Source organism: Strongylocentrotus purpuratus, unplaced genomic scaffold (genome assembly GCF_000002235.5).
Source record: "Strongylocentrotus purpuratus isolate Spur 01 unplaced genomic scaffold, Spur_5.0 spur5_scaffold_21, whole genome shotgun sequence".
Classification (NCBI taxonomy): domain Eukaryota; kingdom Metazoa; phylum Echinodermata; class Echinoidea; order Camarodonta; family Strongylocentrotidae; genus Strongylocentrotus; species Strongylocentrotus purpuratus.
In genome coordinates, this window is record NW_022145607.1 from 18465553 (window position 1) to 18482591 (window position 17039).

The 17039-nt window shown below is 35.2% G+C and overlaps 1 protein-coding gene across 1 annotated transcript; it reads right to left on the reverse strand.

Annotated features, from left to right (window-relative positions):
* Window positions 1–5030: 5030 nt before the first annotated feature.
* LOC105447521 lies at window positions 5031–16726 on the reverse strand. The gene is made up of 8 exons (XM_030994210.1): window positions 16404–16726; window positions 15402–15495; window positions 14615–14792; window positions 13707–13881; window positions 12961–13125; window positions 8302–8598; window positions 7371–7535; window positions 5031–6113 (listed from the first exon to the last, which is right to left on the reverse strand). The coding sequence occupies exons 1-8, from the start codon at window positions 16647–16649 to the stop codon at window positions 5973–5975; spliced, it is 1461 nt and encodes a 486-aa protein (XP_030850070.1). The 5' UTR covers window positions 16650–16726; the 3' UTR covers window positions 5031–5972.
* Window positions 16727–17039: the final 313 nt, after the last annotated feature.

Sequence of the window (17039 nt, forward strand, 5' to 3'; positions counted from 1 at the left end):
ATTCGCCCCTTAATGAGATACCCCCATACGGAACATACCAGGAGTTTTAAGGTTTCTTGGACTGATAGGATATTTAAAGGATTTAAAAGTTTTTATCCAGTAATGCATATTGAATTCACTTTACGCCATGTTCATCACGCAATTTATACGATTTGAAATGAAAACACATTTACTTAGTTTTTATATACCACATAACTCGAGATCGGCTGTGTGGGTGTGCCTATTTTGACAACATTCTTATGTTTTAAAACGATGAGAGGATATTTCTTTCACGGATTATAGGATTTGCAAAAAGGAAATTACATTAAATCTCTCAGTGATTACGAGAAAAACTATGATGCCTCTTTTTTGGATTCCATTTCCTTCCAGCTGGAATATCATCTTTGATTTTGTCTTAAATATATTAATATTTCATTTCAAGAAGTGTTTTATTAGGGATGATTGGCTGAATTAATGTATATTATCATATAATGTTGTTTCTTTCCAAGCGATAGATAATGAGTTAGAAAAAAATATTCTTTTAATAAAATTGCTTCATAATTTTCTGGAAATAATAAAGATTCATAATTTTTTGGGAATGTTTGTATCTTAATTTGTTTGTTTGTCTGTTTCGATTTGATAAGATGGGGAAAGATAATCTCTCTCGGGTTTTTGGTAATTTACTTTTGAATTTTGATTTGTAATAACCTTTAAATATATAGCACCAACATTTTCATAATCTAATATGACAATGTCTTGTTGTGGAAAAGTGTCATTATCTTAATTTTGACAGATACATATGGTCGGTACAGAGAAGGTTTGAAGAAAAGCCCTATGACAAAAATGTGTGGGCGGAAAAATTAAAAACAAATATTTGGAGATAAGAAGCATGTAAAAAAAAAAAAAAAAAAAAAAAAAAAAAAAAAAAAAATCTTTTTTTTTTAAAACATGCTATACAGAGTTTAAGATATAGGAGAGGAAGGGGAGATGTGGTGTGAGACATGACGCGAAGAAACATAAATCAAATGAAGTGTCACAAGGTGTGGAAAGAGAGTCAACTAGATAGCTGCTTTTCTGTAGACGTTAGATATAGATAATTTATATATTAAGTGGGTCTACTCATCCATGTACTACATCTCTGACTTTTTACCAGTGTGTAAAGCACGTTGCGATGAAGTTTGCAAGCCATCATTATCAAGTTCCCAGGTACATTTAACAGACTAAAATGAAAAATAAATAGCCGTATCCAAGGAAACATATATATAGGGCAAATAACCATGAATATTTCAACTTAATTTAATGGCCTTTAGACCCTTTTATCGATGTTTACGGTTCGTATTTTTTGTCAGATACCTGTCCAAGTTATCAAATTACATCGCTGATAGTACTTCTTGACAAATTACTTGGTTAATCTGTACTTCACAAAATAGAGTTGGAATGATATGGTACAGTTTTTTGACAGGTAGTGTAATAGTCATGCTTGTTATTTTCGAGAAAATTGACTAGGATTCATAATTACCATAGCTGAAAATCGTCACCAATACCGATTTAACAATGGCAGGATATTGCAAGTAGTTATAGTCAATTATAGATGATTGCAAAAGGAAGATGTCATTGCAACACAAAGATAAACACAATCTTGTACAAAACCAATCTCTACAAACTCCCACGAGCCCTCGAAATTAAACGAATTTGTTATACTCTATACATGCAAATCCATAAATATATAACCACATTTAAAAAAAAAATATTTCTGGTAGATATGTTTTAGAATAGTGTAAATTGCATAAAACTGATAAGGCACGATTTTAAAATGAAGTCCATCCTGGTTTCAAGCAAATTTTATGAAATATGATCAAACAAACAAAATTATGAATACACTCTAAAAACTGAAATGTTAAATCACCTTTTAAAAGGGCCGAGGAGTGACCACTCTTTCAAAATGGTAGACTAACACTTTGAACATGCTGCATCCAACACTATAAAGTTTGAATTTAGCAGGTTAAAAGAAACAGTCTGACATTTTGAAAGAGTGGTCACTCCTCGGCCATTTTAAATGGACATTTAACATTTCAGTTTTTAGAGTGTACTTATATTGACACTGACACTTTTAGCAAATACTGCAAATGATGACGAACCGTAGAAGAAAATTATGCAGGTGAGCTTTATAATCATTATCATTTTTAGGCTCTGGATAAAGAGGACCGTTACCACCTTTAATAGCTTTAGAGAATTTTAATTAGCTCTAGATAAGTTTGAAAATCCGAATTTATTTTCTTCCTTTTTTAAAAGAGGGGGAGTGGGTGTGCTATTTTGTGTGTTTTTTTTGTTGTTGTTTAGTTTAATCCTTTTCCTAACAATATTCATGCGGGGCTTTCCCAAGCATTGTATTAATTTGTTGAAGGTCATGTACGCTCAAGGCACTGGCCTAAATCTTTCAAAGCCATACTTATACATGAAAGCACTCGTTTTTATTAACATTTAAGATTGATCTTGTAATCCGCCCAGCCTCCTCCCTTTTCCCCTCTATCGAGACTTGGCAACGGATGCTCCTCATTTATGCACCTGATCGCATCTTTTATAAACGATTTGATGCAAAGAAAACTTGTTTCAAAGCTAAAGTAATATCAGTCTTGAGAGAGAGAGCTATACAACATAAAGAGTTTATTATTTGCAATTTTATCACTTTAGACTCGATTTTAACCGCGACAACGATCATCATTTTATTTTATTGTATTTTTTTTTATTTATTATTATTTTTTATTTATTATTTATTTTTCTTTTTTTTTTTTTCTTTTTTTTTTTTTTTTTTTTTTTTTATTTATTATTATTTTTTTTTTTTTTTTTTTGGGGGGGGTAAACATTAAACAGAGTCAACAACATGTTTCCGTTAAGTAGCAACTTGTATCATCGTATGAGTAACAATGTCCCCCGGCCCCCCACTCCGGGGTCGAAATGACCACATGCGTGTTACCAAAATGTCCGGTAAAGGGGTACTTTTCGTGCGACAAAGTCCGGCCCGAGAATTGTAAAAAAAAAAAAAAAAAGGGGTGTATTTGACTTTTCACCCGGAGATTTCTTTAAAAAGGGGGTGTTTTTCTTTCTTTTTTTTCTCTCATCTCTGTGGACTCCTGAGAAATTATTTCGAATTTAGGGGGGTACATTGAGAATTTTTCCGTATTTAGGGGGGTCTCCAAGGCAGGAAAAGCCCGCGAAAAGCCCGCGAAAGGGGGGTTCGGAAATGTTGGCAGTCCTCAGATAGGAGGTGCTTTCAAAAAGAGGGAACGAGCATACGCGTTCCCTAAATAACACTGAGTGGGGGCCGGGCAATGTTCTTTGTCTGTTATTGTCATATACACAAGTACTCAGCGTCATAATTTTATATTAAAGCAAAATATTCCTTAAATTAGATCTGCACAATTTCGTTATTTATCTCCAGAGTACGTGCTGACCGTCGTGTCAAACTTGAAATAAGTAGGTCGATATAGGAAAGTTAATTTGGGGTAGATATAAGCTGACAGGAATGTCGGCATTACACAGTGCGTCCCAGAAAAAACGAGAATTATCGATGTTTTATCATAACTTAGTCATATTTATAATTACTAAATGACACATATTTGGAAAGCTTAGGTCCTCCTCTTTTATTTGATGCAACTCATATGATGCATATTCCACGCATGAGTGATTAAAATGAAGGGAAAAAAAAGAAGAAAAAAAGAATTACAAAGTTCTGGTTGTTTAAAGTAGTGCTTGCATTTCCATAATTTTATCAAACAAATTCGTTTTCACTGGGTGCCTGCTGTTACAACAGAGTTGACAAAAGTCTAAACTCCATTTCGTTGACAATCAGCCATAAACGAAAGACTTCATGCATGGTTGATTATCAACGAAACGGATTTAAGTCTTTTGTCAACTCTGATTTTTGCTACGGCAGGCACCCAGTGAAAACGAATTTGTTTGATAAAATTATGGAAATGCAAGCACTACTTTAAACAAACAGAACTTTGCCATTCCTTGCTCATTTTTCCTGATTGAGGTGTCATATGAAAGGGCAGAAACTCAACTTTTTGGAAATGTGATTTTCTCTTTGAAATTCAAATACCGTCCGCCAAATTACTTTTTGGTTTCCTCTCTTCAAATTCATTTTAATCACTCATGCGTGAAATATGCATCATATGAGTTGCATCAAATGAAAGAGGAGGATCTAAGTTTTCCAAATATGTGTCATTTAGTAATTATAAATATGACTAAGTTGTGATAAAACATCGATAATTCTCGGTTTCGTTTTTTCTGGGACGCACTGTACAGCAATAGGGGACATTGGAAGACGTCGGAAGTCTTGGGTATTGACGGTGCGGTTTGGGGCGTATTTCGCGACGACGATTACACCATGCTCGGTTTAATCCCATACTCATTCTCCTCCCGACTCCAACGAACATTAGGGTGTCACTTTTGCAGACATTTGAGCTGCCCGGAGACATTAAGAGAAACGTGGCTATACAGAGTGGCACAATTGCTATAACTAGTTTCCGCGTTTTCATGTTATTGCTGATGGCTGATATGCCTTTTGATATGTTGTAATTTAAATTGTTGGGAATAACGTGACGTCTGTCTTATTGGTACGGGTCTTTTCATGCCTGCTCGATTCAAAGAAAATTTGTTTCTAATTGGACACAACCAATTGCTGTCTGGCGTCCTTATCATTAGACTTACTTCCTGACGCGGTTGTGCATTTTGATCCTCAGGATGACGAGTATTTCGATTTATCCTTTGCCGCCCTCAATGGCAGGCGACGATAATCATTTTAGAATTGATTTTTCAAAATGGCACCGTCTGATGTGTTCATCATAAATTTCAATGATTTTCCAATATGCGAGTATGCTGCACCCCTCCCATCTCCCAATAACGGATTTAGGGGGCGCGTCCGGCCAGTGCCCCTCTTTTAAAACACAATTAAGATTACGATAATCTAGGTACAGATAAAATCATACTCGATGCATACCGAGTATGTCGATTTTCACATTTATTGCTCATGTGTGCACTGGAGAATAAACAAACAAAACTAGCACTCATTTTGAAATTCAACACTTTATCACGATTTATTCAACGATGCCAGAATAAAGAAAAGGGGAAGTTAAGGTGCATGGAAAAGGAAGATTCGTGAAGGTAAAGAAACAGGATACTAGCACGAGAAAATGTTTAATTTCTATTTCATAAATGAGCTCCTACATTTTGTGAAAGCAAGCTTTACTTAAAAGAAAAAGAACCTCAACAATATTTGTCTCTAATTCTGATCCAGGAACTCAATATTAGGTGTAGGATAAAAGCTGACTAAGAAAGAGAAAGAGAGGGAGTAGAGGCAAAGAGAGATAGAGAGAGGGGGTTAAGGGAGAGGGAGAAAGAAAGAGAAAGGGGTTGAACCTAATCATGGCCAACTCTTCTGACTACATAAAAGACAGGATTAGGTGATAGAACAAACAAAATATAGGCAAAATTAGGGTAGGCCTTGAGTCTCTCAATGTTACTCCAAGTATTCATAAAGGAAAGCTTACATCCCTTTAAAGAAATTTTGATGGATTAATTTTTGAAAGGAAGACTGTTGACAAAAAGAGAAAAAAAACAATAAAAAGGGAATGTGAGATGGTTGCGGTTTAGGTTTGAGGTAATCTATAAATGATTTTTGTGCATTGAATCCTAATCAATTCAACGATATGGTCGTAAATTATGTAAATAAAGGAATAATTCCAGAAAGGAAGGAAGGAAAAGAGGGAAAAACATAGGGAACGAGAACGAAGAACATGAGCGCAAAGACCTTCGTAAGAATCAACTTACGCAATTGCAATGGCTTTGTCCGCTCGCATTACAATTACATATTGCGTAATCCAGACATGATCTCTAGGAGATATACAATATAGTAATTGAAATCGCCCTTGAGTTGATTTCTCGAAAGTTTTTGCAATCGTGTTAAAAAATGAACTGGCTTAGAGATTATTTCAATCTGTCGTTACGGGACGCAGCGAATCGACATACATCCACTCCAGGGCTCTATAAGGGGACATGAGCTTACAGTAGTACATCCCCGCGAGGCTGGCTACGGGGAACGTCACGTTCGTGTACAGTGCACCAGAAGTCACCTGCGGAAAAAGAAAAAAAATAAGACGGTGAAAAGCAGACAGAATAAAAAGAAGATTGGTAGGTAGAATATAAAGAAGTGTGTGATAGGAATAATACTATAACAATACCAAAAATCAATTCAATGTCCGGTTCACGTAATGTCCTTGTAATATCCACACATTTCAATAGGTGATAAACTACATGTAGGCTACTGAAATACCTTTTAATTTTTTCGAAGAATTTTGCGATCATGACTTGTGTGTTTAATGACAATGAACGTGAAAGGGTTAGTGATTGATGTCATGTTTGAGTACAATTTCAAACAATTGAGAAAGAGTCACATTAACAGAAAACTACATAATCGAATTAATCCTCTTTTCCGATGCATGTGACTGGTTAACTGCACACAAAGTAATGTTTACGATTTTTCTAGTAAATTATATCAAATAAGACATGCTTTGATAAGGAAGGACATATAGGAGATCGTGTGAATAAGCAAAAAGCTAGAGATAGGGAAAGAGAAATAGAGAGATTGTTAATAATTTGCAAGCTGATACTAAAAAAGACAACTGTCATTATATAAGATTTTAAGAGGTTCTTTCAAGAAATAATAATACGAATTTCCGACAAAAAGCCACAACAATTACAATTTCTATCATGTAAATTTCTTTTATAATACATGTAGTGGATTTGACAAAAAAAATAACTATATTTTCTAAATGTGTTTAAGGAAACAAAAAACAGAAGCTCAACTGATCTGTCGTAACCAAAATGTGAAAATATATTTTTTTTTAATGATTTGCAAATTACAAATTAACTAAATATGGAAAAATGGGAGATTTTTGTGGTCAAGTGTTGTCAGTACTAAATAACGTTCTTTGGGCGTATATCCTTATTCATACTTGACACTATACCACTATTAAAGTGAATAATGGAAAGCCTCTTGAACAAAATTAAATTTGCTTTGTGTTTCGGTTCCATGTACGTACTATTTACGAGATAACGAGCTCAAGAATCAAGATAATTACACTGTAACACAAAAGAGGATAATAATATACACAGTTGTTGTTATTGTTAGAGACCTTATTATTACCCGCCCCAGACCTCGGGGAATTATCACAAAGCCATAGCACTTTGCAAATTACTTTGCAACCTCTTAGTGGTGTAGTGAATTACGTAATTATAATTTTCAAGGAAAAGGGCAAGGTACTAAAAACATAATAGCTGGAACTCTAAAAACTTTGCACTCAAGGTAAAAAGCCTTGTTCTAAACTTGCCTCAAGGGATCCATCGCTTTGCGTCTCGTACTCCACGTGTGAACTAACCCATTGTGAGCCAGTAGATGTGTTCACATCATCCCTGAAAACCATTTGTTTTCCTCTTGAATCGTATCGCGATTGAACTCTTTCAGGCGCTGCATTATACGCATATTGGTATGCTTCCTATATACAAAAAAATAAAAAGAAAGATTAAGAAGTTAACAGGTTAAAGCACGAATAAAAAAAAGTACGTGATGCTTGGTAAATCAGGGGTACTATTCCATTGCTTTGTATTTATCTATATCGCATCAATCTTTATAAATATAAAACAAAGGCTTTTCAATATTCTCTCTTAGATAATTGAGAAAACGTCATAAATACTTTTTGATATTCTTCCCTAGATAACTGAAGAAAAATGTCATATAATATGACAAAAGATCTCATTTTCCCTTTAAAACTTATAATTATTTTTATGACATTATTTTGGCAAGGCAAATTATATTATATATATTTCACACATTCGCGTGAAAGGTGTGTACTACTTGCAGTTCCTTTGGACATTATACCCCTCTATCTAGGAAGACCCGCATTCTTCAATTCAACTGTACACTACCTCATTGCGAAAACAAGAGACGCAACAAAACTTTTGTCTCTTTCTATTATTATGCTGATAGAGCTCTTTGACTTTGAACCAAGTTTGCTAAAAATAAGTCGCTAGGTTTAGAGAAATGATATTCACTTCATTTTCAATTACATTAAGCAGTAATTTTGTTGATATATCAAATAGACTAAGTGTATTTTTTTTTTTAAATAACGAGAATTGACGCTCAACGGGCAACCTAATTTCTTTCTTTCATTTTTGAGGTGAGGTTGGGGGTATGAGTCTTTCATCATGAACATCGTGTCGTATCGATCAAGGTGAATTAGAATCTCATCCTCGAGTACCTACTTCATTGATAACCCGACAGGTGGCGCTATCACCATATCCATCTTCCTTGACGATCCTTTTAATTGCCTCCTGGTTCTTAAACTTCCCAGCGATCTCATTGGCCGAGTCCATGAGGGAGGAGATGTCGACAGGGTTGCGTGGAAACTCGGCTTTTGACCTGGTTGCTATGATGACCATGCCATCGGAGTCCTTGACCACAGCGGGCTTGGATTCTTCGAATTGGCGTTGGTCGGTGTACCCGATGTTGTAGATGGTCACTGGGGTCGCGAGGTCAGCTGGGAAGGCAGCAACAAGCTCCTGGAAGATCAAAAGTTAGTCTTCTTTGAGCCAGAAGGACATTGACTGGTATACTTTAATACAGGATAAACTCCCTTCTGGCTCCCAACTTATTCAAAGTGACAATGGAGGTTCTATACGACTAATGGGCGGACTCCTTGGTCAGTTGGTCATATTGGTCAATATCCTACACTAGCCGATTTTCCACATTCAACCCTGGACCAACCACTTTACCTTACCCTTATCCTTAGCTCAATTCTACAAAATCTAAAACCCAATTTCAACGATAACCCTTAACCTATACCTTTCATTTATGACCCCCCCCCCCCCCAAAAAAAAAAAAAAAAGTCAGGAGCAACAATAATGTTTTTCACGTATGTATTACTAAAATACTGGTCCTTTATCTGTTGTTTATTATCATTTAAACCCTTTAAACAAAAATCTCGCATTAATAATAATTACTCCGCAAATCGAAGGGGTCCTCTGGGCATCTTATCAAAAGATGATAAACCTACAATTTCTAATCGAAATTTAATAAATAATCAAATCCCACTGAATATTCGAAACGATATCCCCTTTCAGTGTAATCCCAGTCGTACGCATAGCGTTGATTAGATTTTTATATTTACCAACGGCAATAGGAGAATTAGGCCAAAATCTTTGAGATTGTTGTGCTACGGTCATACCTTCACGTAAAGCCAAAGCCGTATTATTTACTAGTTATGATAGGGGGATGGACATAGATGTGGTATTACACGGTATCTGCCTTGAGATTAAAGATAAACTTGAGTTCTGGTAAAGCGATTGCATTGTGAAAGAAAAGGTGTGGAATGGATCAGAAAAGTTGATCATATAGCATGTAAGTAATGGTGTGTAATGCAAGGTTCTGGAGTCATCAAAATCATCATAAATTTAGCAGAGTCTTGGTAAAGTAACAATCACTTACACAGAAAGATGTATATGGGACAACACACACGGTGTCGGAGCTAGTAGGCCTACTACCCTGATTTCTTTATCTTTCTATGCTCATCACTCAGCCAGTATACATTTTCTTCCAAAATTGTTTGGCACATGACATTTATTTGTAATCTTGAACATTCAGTGTAAGTTTCGTTAGATTCTGTGAGAATTCATTTTCTTTTTTTTTACCAGAACTCAAGTTTATCTTTAATTAGCATTACGTGGGTCTCTGAGATGGCGAGTGTGTGACTATTTTGTGACACTACGGAAGCTGCGTGGTTCCTATGGAATGTCTCCGTGCCAGTATTTAAACAAACGAACAAACAAACAGAAAGAAAAATCGTTCCCATGTTAAAACTAATGATTATAATAATGATGATGATGATGCTAATAACAACAATAATAGTTTGATGTTTATAATGCCTCTTTCAGGAGATGACGTGGCACTTACGACTAGGCTTTTTCGTGAAGTGTGACCACAGCACTAGAAGCTGTAAGCAGGACACGGAATGTTTACCAGGCGCTACAAGCTTCCGATCTCAAAAAAAATAGAAGGGTCGATTTGACTGGATGCCTTTAGATTCATTTCATTCCAATCGATTTATGTTGGATCATCGTTTGGTTTGTTTATTAGCAGTATACTCTAGGGACTAAAGCGCCCCATTTGCAAGGAAATATAGCAATCAGGAGAATTGTGTTGGGTAATTTCTTGACCTTGTATCTTATAAAATACTAGACAATCATAGTCGGTTTAAGATTTACCCTGGATTTACCCTTGAATGCCAAGATCAAATTTAACTTTGTTTGTTATGACATAAATTAAAGCACTTCTTATATCTTAAAAGGGGATTACAACTATTATTACTATTTTCATTATTATTACTATGATGATGATAAATATTTTAATAAAATTATTACAGCTTGAATTACACACTCATGCGCGCACACACACACACACACACACATAATACTTATAATCATATGTAAAGTATTCAACCTGTTCAGCATTATCGAGGAACTTATAGTCTAATATAAGTATAAAGAAGAAGTAGATATTAGGAAAGAATATCGAAAACAAATTTGAATAATTCTAGGAAGAGAAAGAGATAGGGTGCGGGGGTCGACCATACGTCAAAACTGATGGTTAAAAGTAATCATAGAAAATCCGTACATAATTACGGTATAGGTTTTTAAACTATAAATAACATGCGATCAGATAATTAAATGTAGTACATAGACAACTAAATCATATCTATTTAATATGCTATATACGATATTTAACATTTTGAGTGTCAGACGCAAAACTCTTCTTTGTATGTAGTTCCAAGTTCAGCAAGATGAAAGCGAGTTGTGAATATTAACCCTCTAGGTAATATACAGCCTAAATGCAAAGCACCGATGTTGTCAATTTCTACGATAACACTGCTACTGGAGGCCTCATCAGTTTTCATATCAAAAGAGATAGCGGTGACGTAGGGGGGGGGGGGGTGGATCAACTTTAAAATAGGTCTTAAATTAAGGGGAAAGGTATCAATTCGAATCATTTGGTCCGCAGGTAACACTTGGGAATGAGATACAATCTAAAAGAGAACGATTCGGCAAAATTGATGATGACCTTTCTTACCAACTCCTCAATTATTCTTGGAAAATCATATGACCAAGAGCATGATGGAAAGATATATTTATATAACGCATCATTTTTTAAATTGCTTATAGAGAGACAGCCGGAGAGATAATAACTATTCTATTCAAAGTTACCTTCCGTCGCTGTTCTATGATCAGAGGCGGATAAATGTTGTAATGGAAAAGCGAAAGTGATGAAATTGAGAAATAGATGTAAGCTAGGAAACTTAACCTTAAGGCACAATGTTTGCTAAAAGGTGAAAGGGTCAAGTACAATTTTCCTCGTCTTTTGTTAAATATAATTTTCTTTACTTTTGGGGGTTCCACTAGTGAGGATTACATCACATGTTGATTCTGAAACGTCTGCCGTTGCGGGAAATCACATGCTTGTAGTGTTAAATAACTTAAATTAATTTCAAATTGTGCTTGTCACCCATTTAATACATACCTCGTGCATCTTTGTTTTTGCTAATTCAGTCAGTTATAAGAGTATCCAACACTTTAGTTAATCTCAACCTGTACATATTATATATTGTTCCGTTACTGTCTACACTAATTAGGTTTCAGTATTGCAGCATTTAATAACATCTATGTCTGTTGCCTTCTGTTCTCAACATAATAGGCTGTGAAGAAGTGTAGGAATCAACGTGTCTCACATATGTGTAAAACAATTTTTCATTTCTACGACGTAATTTTATGTATTGAATGTTTGTTTGAATACCGTGCATGTTTGCCTCAGTATAACGTTGCTCATGAAAGATCATCTGAAAACACAACATCATTTCAATCTTCAAAGAAAGCAGATTGCACAGCCGAGGACAAACAGTGAATTTTGCATTTTTTCACTTTTTACCTTGCCCCTCATTTTGATCTATACTGTACATTCCGTGACTGAAAAAAACTGGAAAATAATTTGAAGGGGGAATAAACACACTTTCTAATGGTACTAAACATAGCAATGATTATGCTAGAACAAGAGAGATATAATTGATCTTATATGAGTTCTAAAACTTTTTTTGATGGGTTTACATACAGACAGGCAATCCTGTAGCAGTGGCAGATTGAAACAAGACAAGTGGGTGCGGTTTAACAGCTGGAGCCAATGACCGGAGTAATAATCAATTACAATGTAAAGTGTTCAATATAAACGTGGTATTTGATTAGCGCTATACAAATGTGACTATTAATATTTACCATTCGTCCCAGGTGAGGTAAATGAGTACCTGGCTTAAATCCCTCGAAATGCTAGAGCGCCATAATGGCAGCCATGCTTAAAAACGGGATAATAATTGTGGAACACCTACAGTGTTTCACAAATTTTAAGATCCACTTTAAGTTAGACTTAACTATGGCAGGCCAATCATGCCACTGCTTGCTCTCCCTATTAGTCTCTCCATTATGATATTTAGATAATATTTTTTACTTCAATAATGAACTATCAAAAAATGTAAATTTTGTAGATGTGTGACCATGCTGTCTACGTCCCTTGAAAAACCAATGCCATGGATGGTTAGAGGAACTAGTGGCATGAACGGCCCGCCATAGTTCAAGTCCAACTTAAGTCAATCTTAGTCTTTGTTGTGAAACACTTCCCAGGAGTGTAAAGTCTGACAGACATGAGCGCTTTACAAGAACACAGTAGGGACTTTTAGATTCTGCACGACGAGAACGTGGACTGCCCTTTTAAGGCAATGTGACGTCCTTTTAAGGCACTGGCCTTGACGTCACATTGCCTTTAAAGGGCAGTCCACGTTCTCGTCGTGCAGAATCTAAAAGTCTCTAATAACATTATGATATTACCTGTGCATCTGAGATCCAGGTTGAAGCGGTGCCGTTCCACTCCAAGTCCTTGGCTGCCGTAAGTGGCGCCATTTTCAATTGAGTTTCATAATGGCGTGCTGCCAAGTTGGTAAACGTCGTTTCTTTATCCACATCAAGATTATATGACATAAAGTCTCTCATCACCTATTTATACAACAACAACAAAGCAGTTAAATGTTAGAAGCAACTTTCTCATACCACCAGGTTTTTTAATTTAGTTAGGAAACCATAATAGTTTATAGTGGACCACATCAGATCTCAACTGACCATAACGGACAATAGCACATATTGTTCCCTGAACTTTTAAGCTAACGACCATAATGAGATTTTAAAATCCACTTGGTTTGTGATTCTTACAAGAGGGATTTTAAATTTATTGGAAATTATTTTAAGCCTCATTCTCGTGACCAGTAAATGCAAATTACATAGCCCCATAATTTAAAATGTTTACTCTAAAAACTTTATTTAAAAATATATAAAAATTGAATAGCAAATCAAAATAGAAAGGCAATAATCTAAGAATACATAGTCATATATAAATATTCATATTGATTCCTTTGTGCCATTATAACAGCTTTTCTTGATTTCATATGATTTTGTTCGACAATTTGTAAATACTGGTAATGTACTGTTAATATGCAAATACAGGTAATGTACTGTTAATTTGCAAATAATGTTCAAGTCTTTTTTCTTTTGATAGACGATAACGATTAGCATGTTGTTACCCGAGCCAGCAGAGTCCAGGCTTCGGTAGCGGTAGCATCGGGAGAAATGTCTCCTCGGACAACAGCTGGGGGTGGGTCACCTGACGCAAACTGGAAGTGATTCACCCCCTCTACGACAACGACTGGTTTAGTAGCAAGGGCTGTTTCGTCCTTCAGTTGCAAAGCCTCTAAATCCCTGCAGGTAAGAAGTTACAACAAATGTAATGAATTACATAAATGTTTCGATGTGGATTAGAATATTTCGGGGAAAAGAAAATGTCCTTGGTATTACAAAAAAAGTGTTTATGTTGTTTGACTTGATTTAAATGACACCGCGCTCTCTTTTTCCACGGATGATAAGAAGAGAGTAAATGAAGAGGTAGGAATAGTGAAAGTATAGTCGCATGAGAAATATTAGAATAAGAAGTGGTAGTAGTAGTGGCAGTTGTAAAAAGAGAAGCAAGAATAGTAGCAGTAGTTGTAGTCACTGTCGTCGTCGTCGGAGTAATGGATGTAGAAATAGCTGTTGTTTTTGTAGTAGTAGTAGTAGTAGTATTAGTAGTAGTAGTAGTAGTAGTAGTAGTAGTAGTAGTAGTAGTAGTAGTAGTAGTAGTAGTAGTAGTGGTAGTAGTAGTAGTAGTAGTAGTAGTAGTAGTGGTAGTAGTAGTAGTAGTAGTAGTAGTAGTAGTAGTAGTAGTAGTAGTAGAAGTAGTAGTAGTAGTAGTAGTAGTAGTAGTAGTAGTAGTTGTTGGTATTATTGTTGTTGTTGCTTTTGTAGCAGTAGCATCAGCGGAAGCTACTACAAGAAGTTTTAAAAGAAGGTTACCGATTTGCAAATGTCTTACAAGAAAAAATACATATACATGTGTGTACTTAAATAAATAATACAATTAGGTAAAATTAATAAAAGAAAAAAATTACGTACACACCTGAATGGTTTTGCTATTCTTGTGATCTTGACCTGGCCATCTAGATCCCCACTCAGGTGCATGATGGGGGTGGGGTAGGCAGCAAGGTCATCCAAACGACCCGTTAGGTATGACGCCCATAACATTACGCCTTTAGTCACAGACGGACTTCTGCTGACGTAGCTCTGTAGAAATGTTCCTAATAGGAAGAGGTAGAACGAGATGAAAATGATATGAGATGGACATCTCATTAAATGTTGAGGTTAAGATGTTGAAATTTTTATGCCAGTGAATAAATTATGATTAAAATGTATACATGAGACAGATACATGTAAATAAATAGGTGGGCATATTAGTGGTGGAATAATATACAAATTATGCACACTCTTTTATAAAAATTAATAAAAGGCATTTACATTCAATGTACACATAAAACCCAGTGGTGTCTTCCATATTCAAAGGGTTAATCATTTTTTTCGCGGTGTGCTTTGTGTAGTTCCAGTTACAGGTTCCTGTTTGAAAATAATAGGCATTTTCTCTATAATTTCCTTGCTCATCATTTTCAAATCCGCGCTCAGTGACATGTTTGCGGTATACCAGGAAATCTTTTTTTCTTCGAAATTTCAAATCATCATGTTAACAAAAAATCGTTTATCTTCGTACTAGGATATCATCGGGAGAAAACTATAATTTCAAAACTGACACATTTCATCGCAACACAAAAAGAAAATTATCAATCATAGGCCTAGTATTAATGACTATGAAACATCAATTAATTGATGATTAACTAGTTTCACACTGTTCTTACCACCAAGAGAATGACCAGCAAAGAAAATCGGTGTATTTTCAGGCATACCAGTGGATACAAGATCGTCTAAAGCAATATTTATTGCTCGGGTTAGCTGCATGAAATGACAAAAACAAAATATATCATTACCGCACAGAAATATTAATATTTTTTGAGTTATGAAAAACACCCACACACATAAAGCTAATTATGAACTACTGTATGTAGTTGTTTTATGTAGTTATTGTTTTATTCACAACCATCCGTGGTCTTCATACCCAGTAGTCCGAAATCTGACAAAACAAAGGAACATATAAGAAAATATAGAAATGATTAAAGGACCATAATAGTCCACGAGACCAAAAAACCTATGAGACCGATTAAACAAATGAAAAAGGGAAAATAGAAAATTTCGATTTCTTGGGATTTCTTGTGGGTCACCCGTTTGGAAAACGCTCTAAAATTCTAGAATGCATGTGGCTAAAAAGCCCACATTGTACCCTTTTGCATTTTCACCCGCAAAATTGAATATACTTGAATGGATATATTAATTTATAAGTGAATGAATAAATGAATAAATCAAGAGAGAAAGAAAGAATATGATGAATCAATAAATAAAACAAATAAATATATAATCAACTAAATAAACAAGTTAATACATATTTTTACAAAATGAAATGAATAAACAAACTAATAAATATATGTATAACATATCATGTAGAGAAAGAGATATATATATATAGAGAGAGAGAGAGAGAGAGAGAGAGAGAGAGAGAAAGAGAGAGAGAACGGGGGGTAGATAAATAAATGAACAAATAATATGTAAATAAATATATAACATAATTCAAAATTATTAATTATGTAAATAAATATTAGATAAATATATAAGTGATAACTCAATCAATTGATAAGTCAATCAATCAATCAATCAATCAATACATGAATATTAAAATAAATGAATGGATACAATTTTCAAAAACAAAAAAGTATATAAATATATAAATAATGAATGCATGCATTCACCTGTGGTGGGAAGGGTGTGTCTCCGATGTAATCCGTGGTCAATGCAACCCATAGCTTGAGCATCGACTCACGCTGGATGCTCTCAGCGAGAGGTAGGTAGGCCTCTCCACGGATCTCTGCCCCCGGGATCACGATCAGTGCCGCCTCCACTCCCTGGTCGCGTACGGGTTCGACGACTACAGCCGAAAGGCCGTGGGCGCCCCATGGTCCGACAAGAGCAAAGACAACCAGAAATGTCCCAAACATCGTGATATCACTTGTTTATTGCACGGTTATAGTTATTAAAAAGAAGAGTAGCAGTTTGGTGATGGACTGCATATACAGCTGGCCTTATTGTGGTCATTGTGTCCCTACTTTTTATCTGGACGTCGGATAAGTAGATTAAAGGTGATATCTTTTGTTGTATAAAGGTCCTTTTAACATTGCCAGAAGATTAGAATATAACATGATGTAATATGTAGGTATTTTTCTGTGTTTAATATTCCACATTACAGTTTTGCCTTACATTTGTTTTTCGATACGTATCCTCATATTACCCTGTTTTGTTATGTAAGTTCAATTTGTGTAAGTTAAAAATATGTAAAACGACTAGAAACCATTATGTAAATTAAATTGTTATTAAAACGGAAACAAAAT

Coding starts and splice junctions, on each gene's coding strand:
- LOC105447521 (XM_030994210.1), bottom strand. CDS start 16,649: ATGTTTGGGACATTTCTGGTTGTCTTTGCTCTTGTCGGACCATGGGGC. Junction 13,126..13,706: donor CCTGGACTCTGCTGGCTCGG/GTAACAACATGC, acceptor TTGTATAAATAG/GTGATGAGAGACTTTATGTC. Junction 7,536..8,301: donor CCTGTCGGGTTATCAATGAA/GTAGGTACTCGA, acceptor TTTTGTATATAG/GAAGCATACCAATATGCGTA.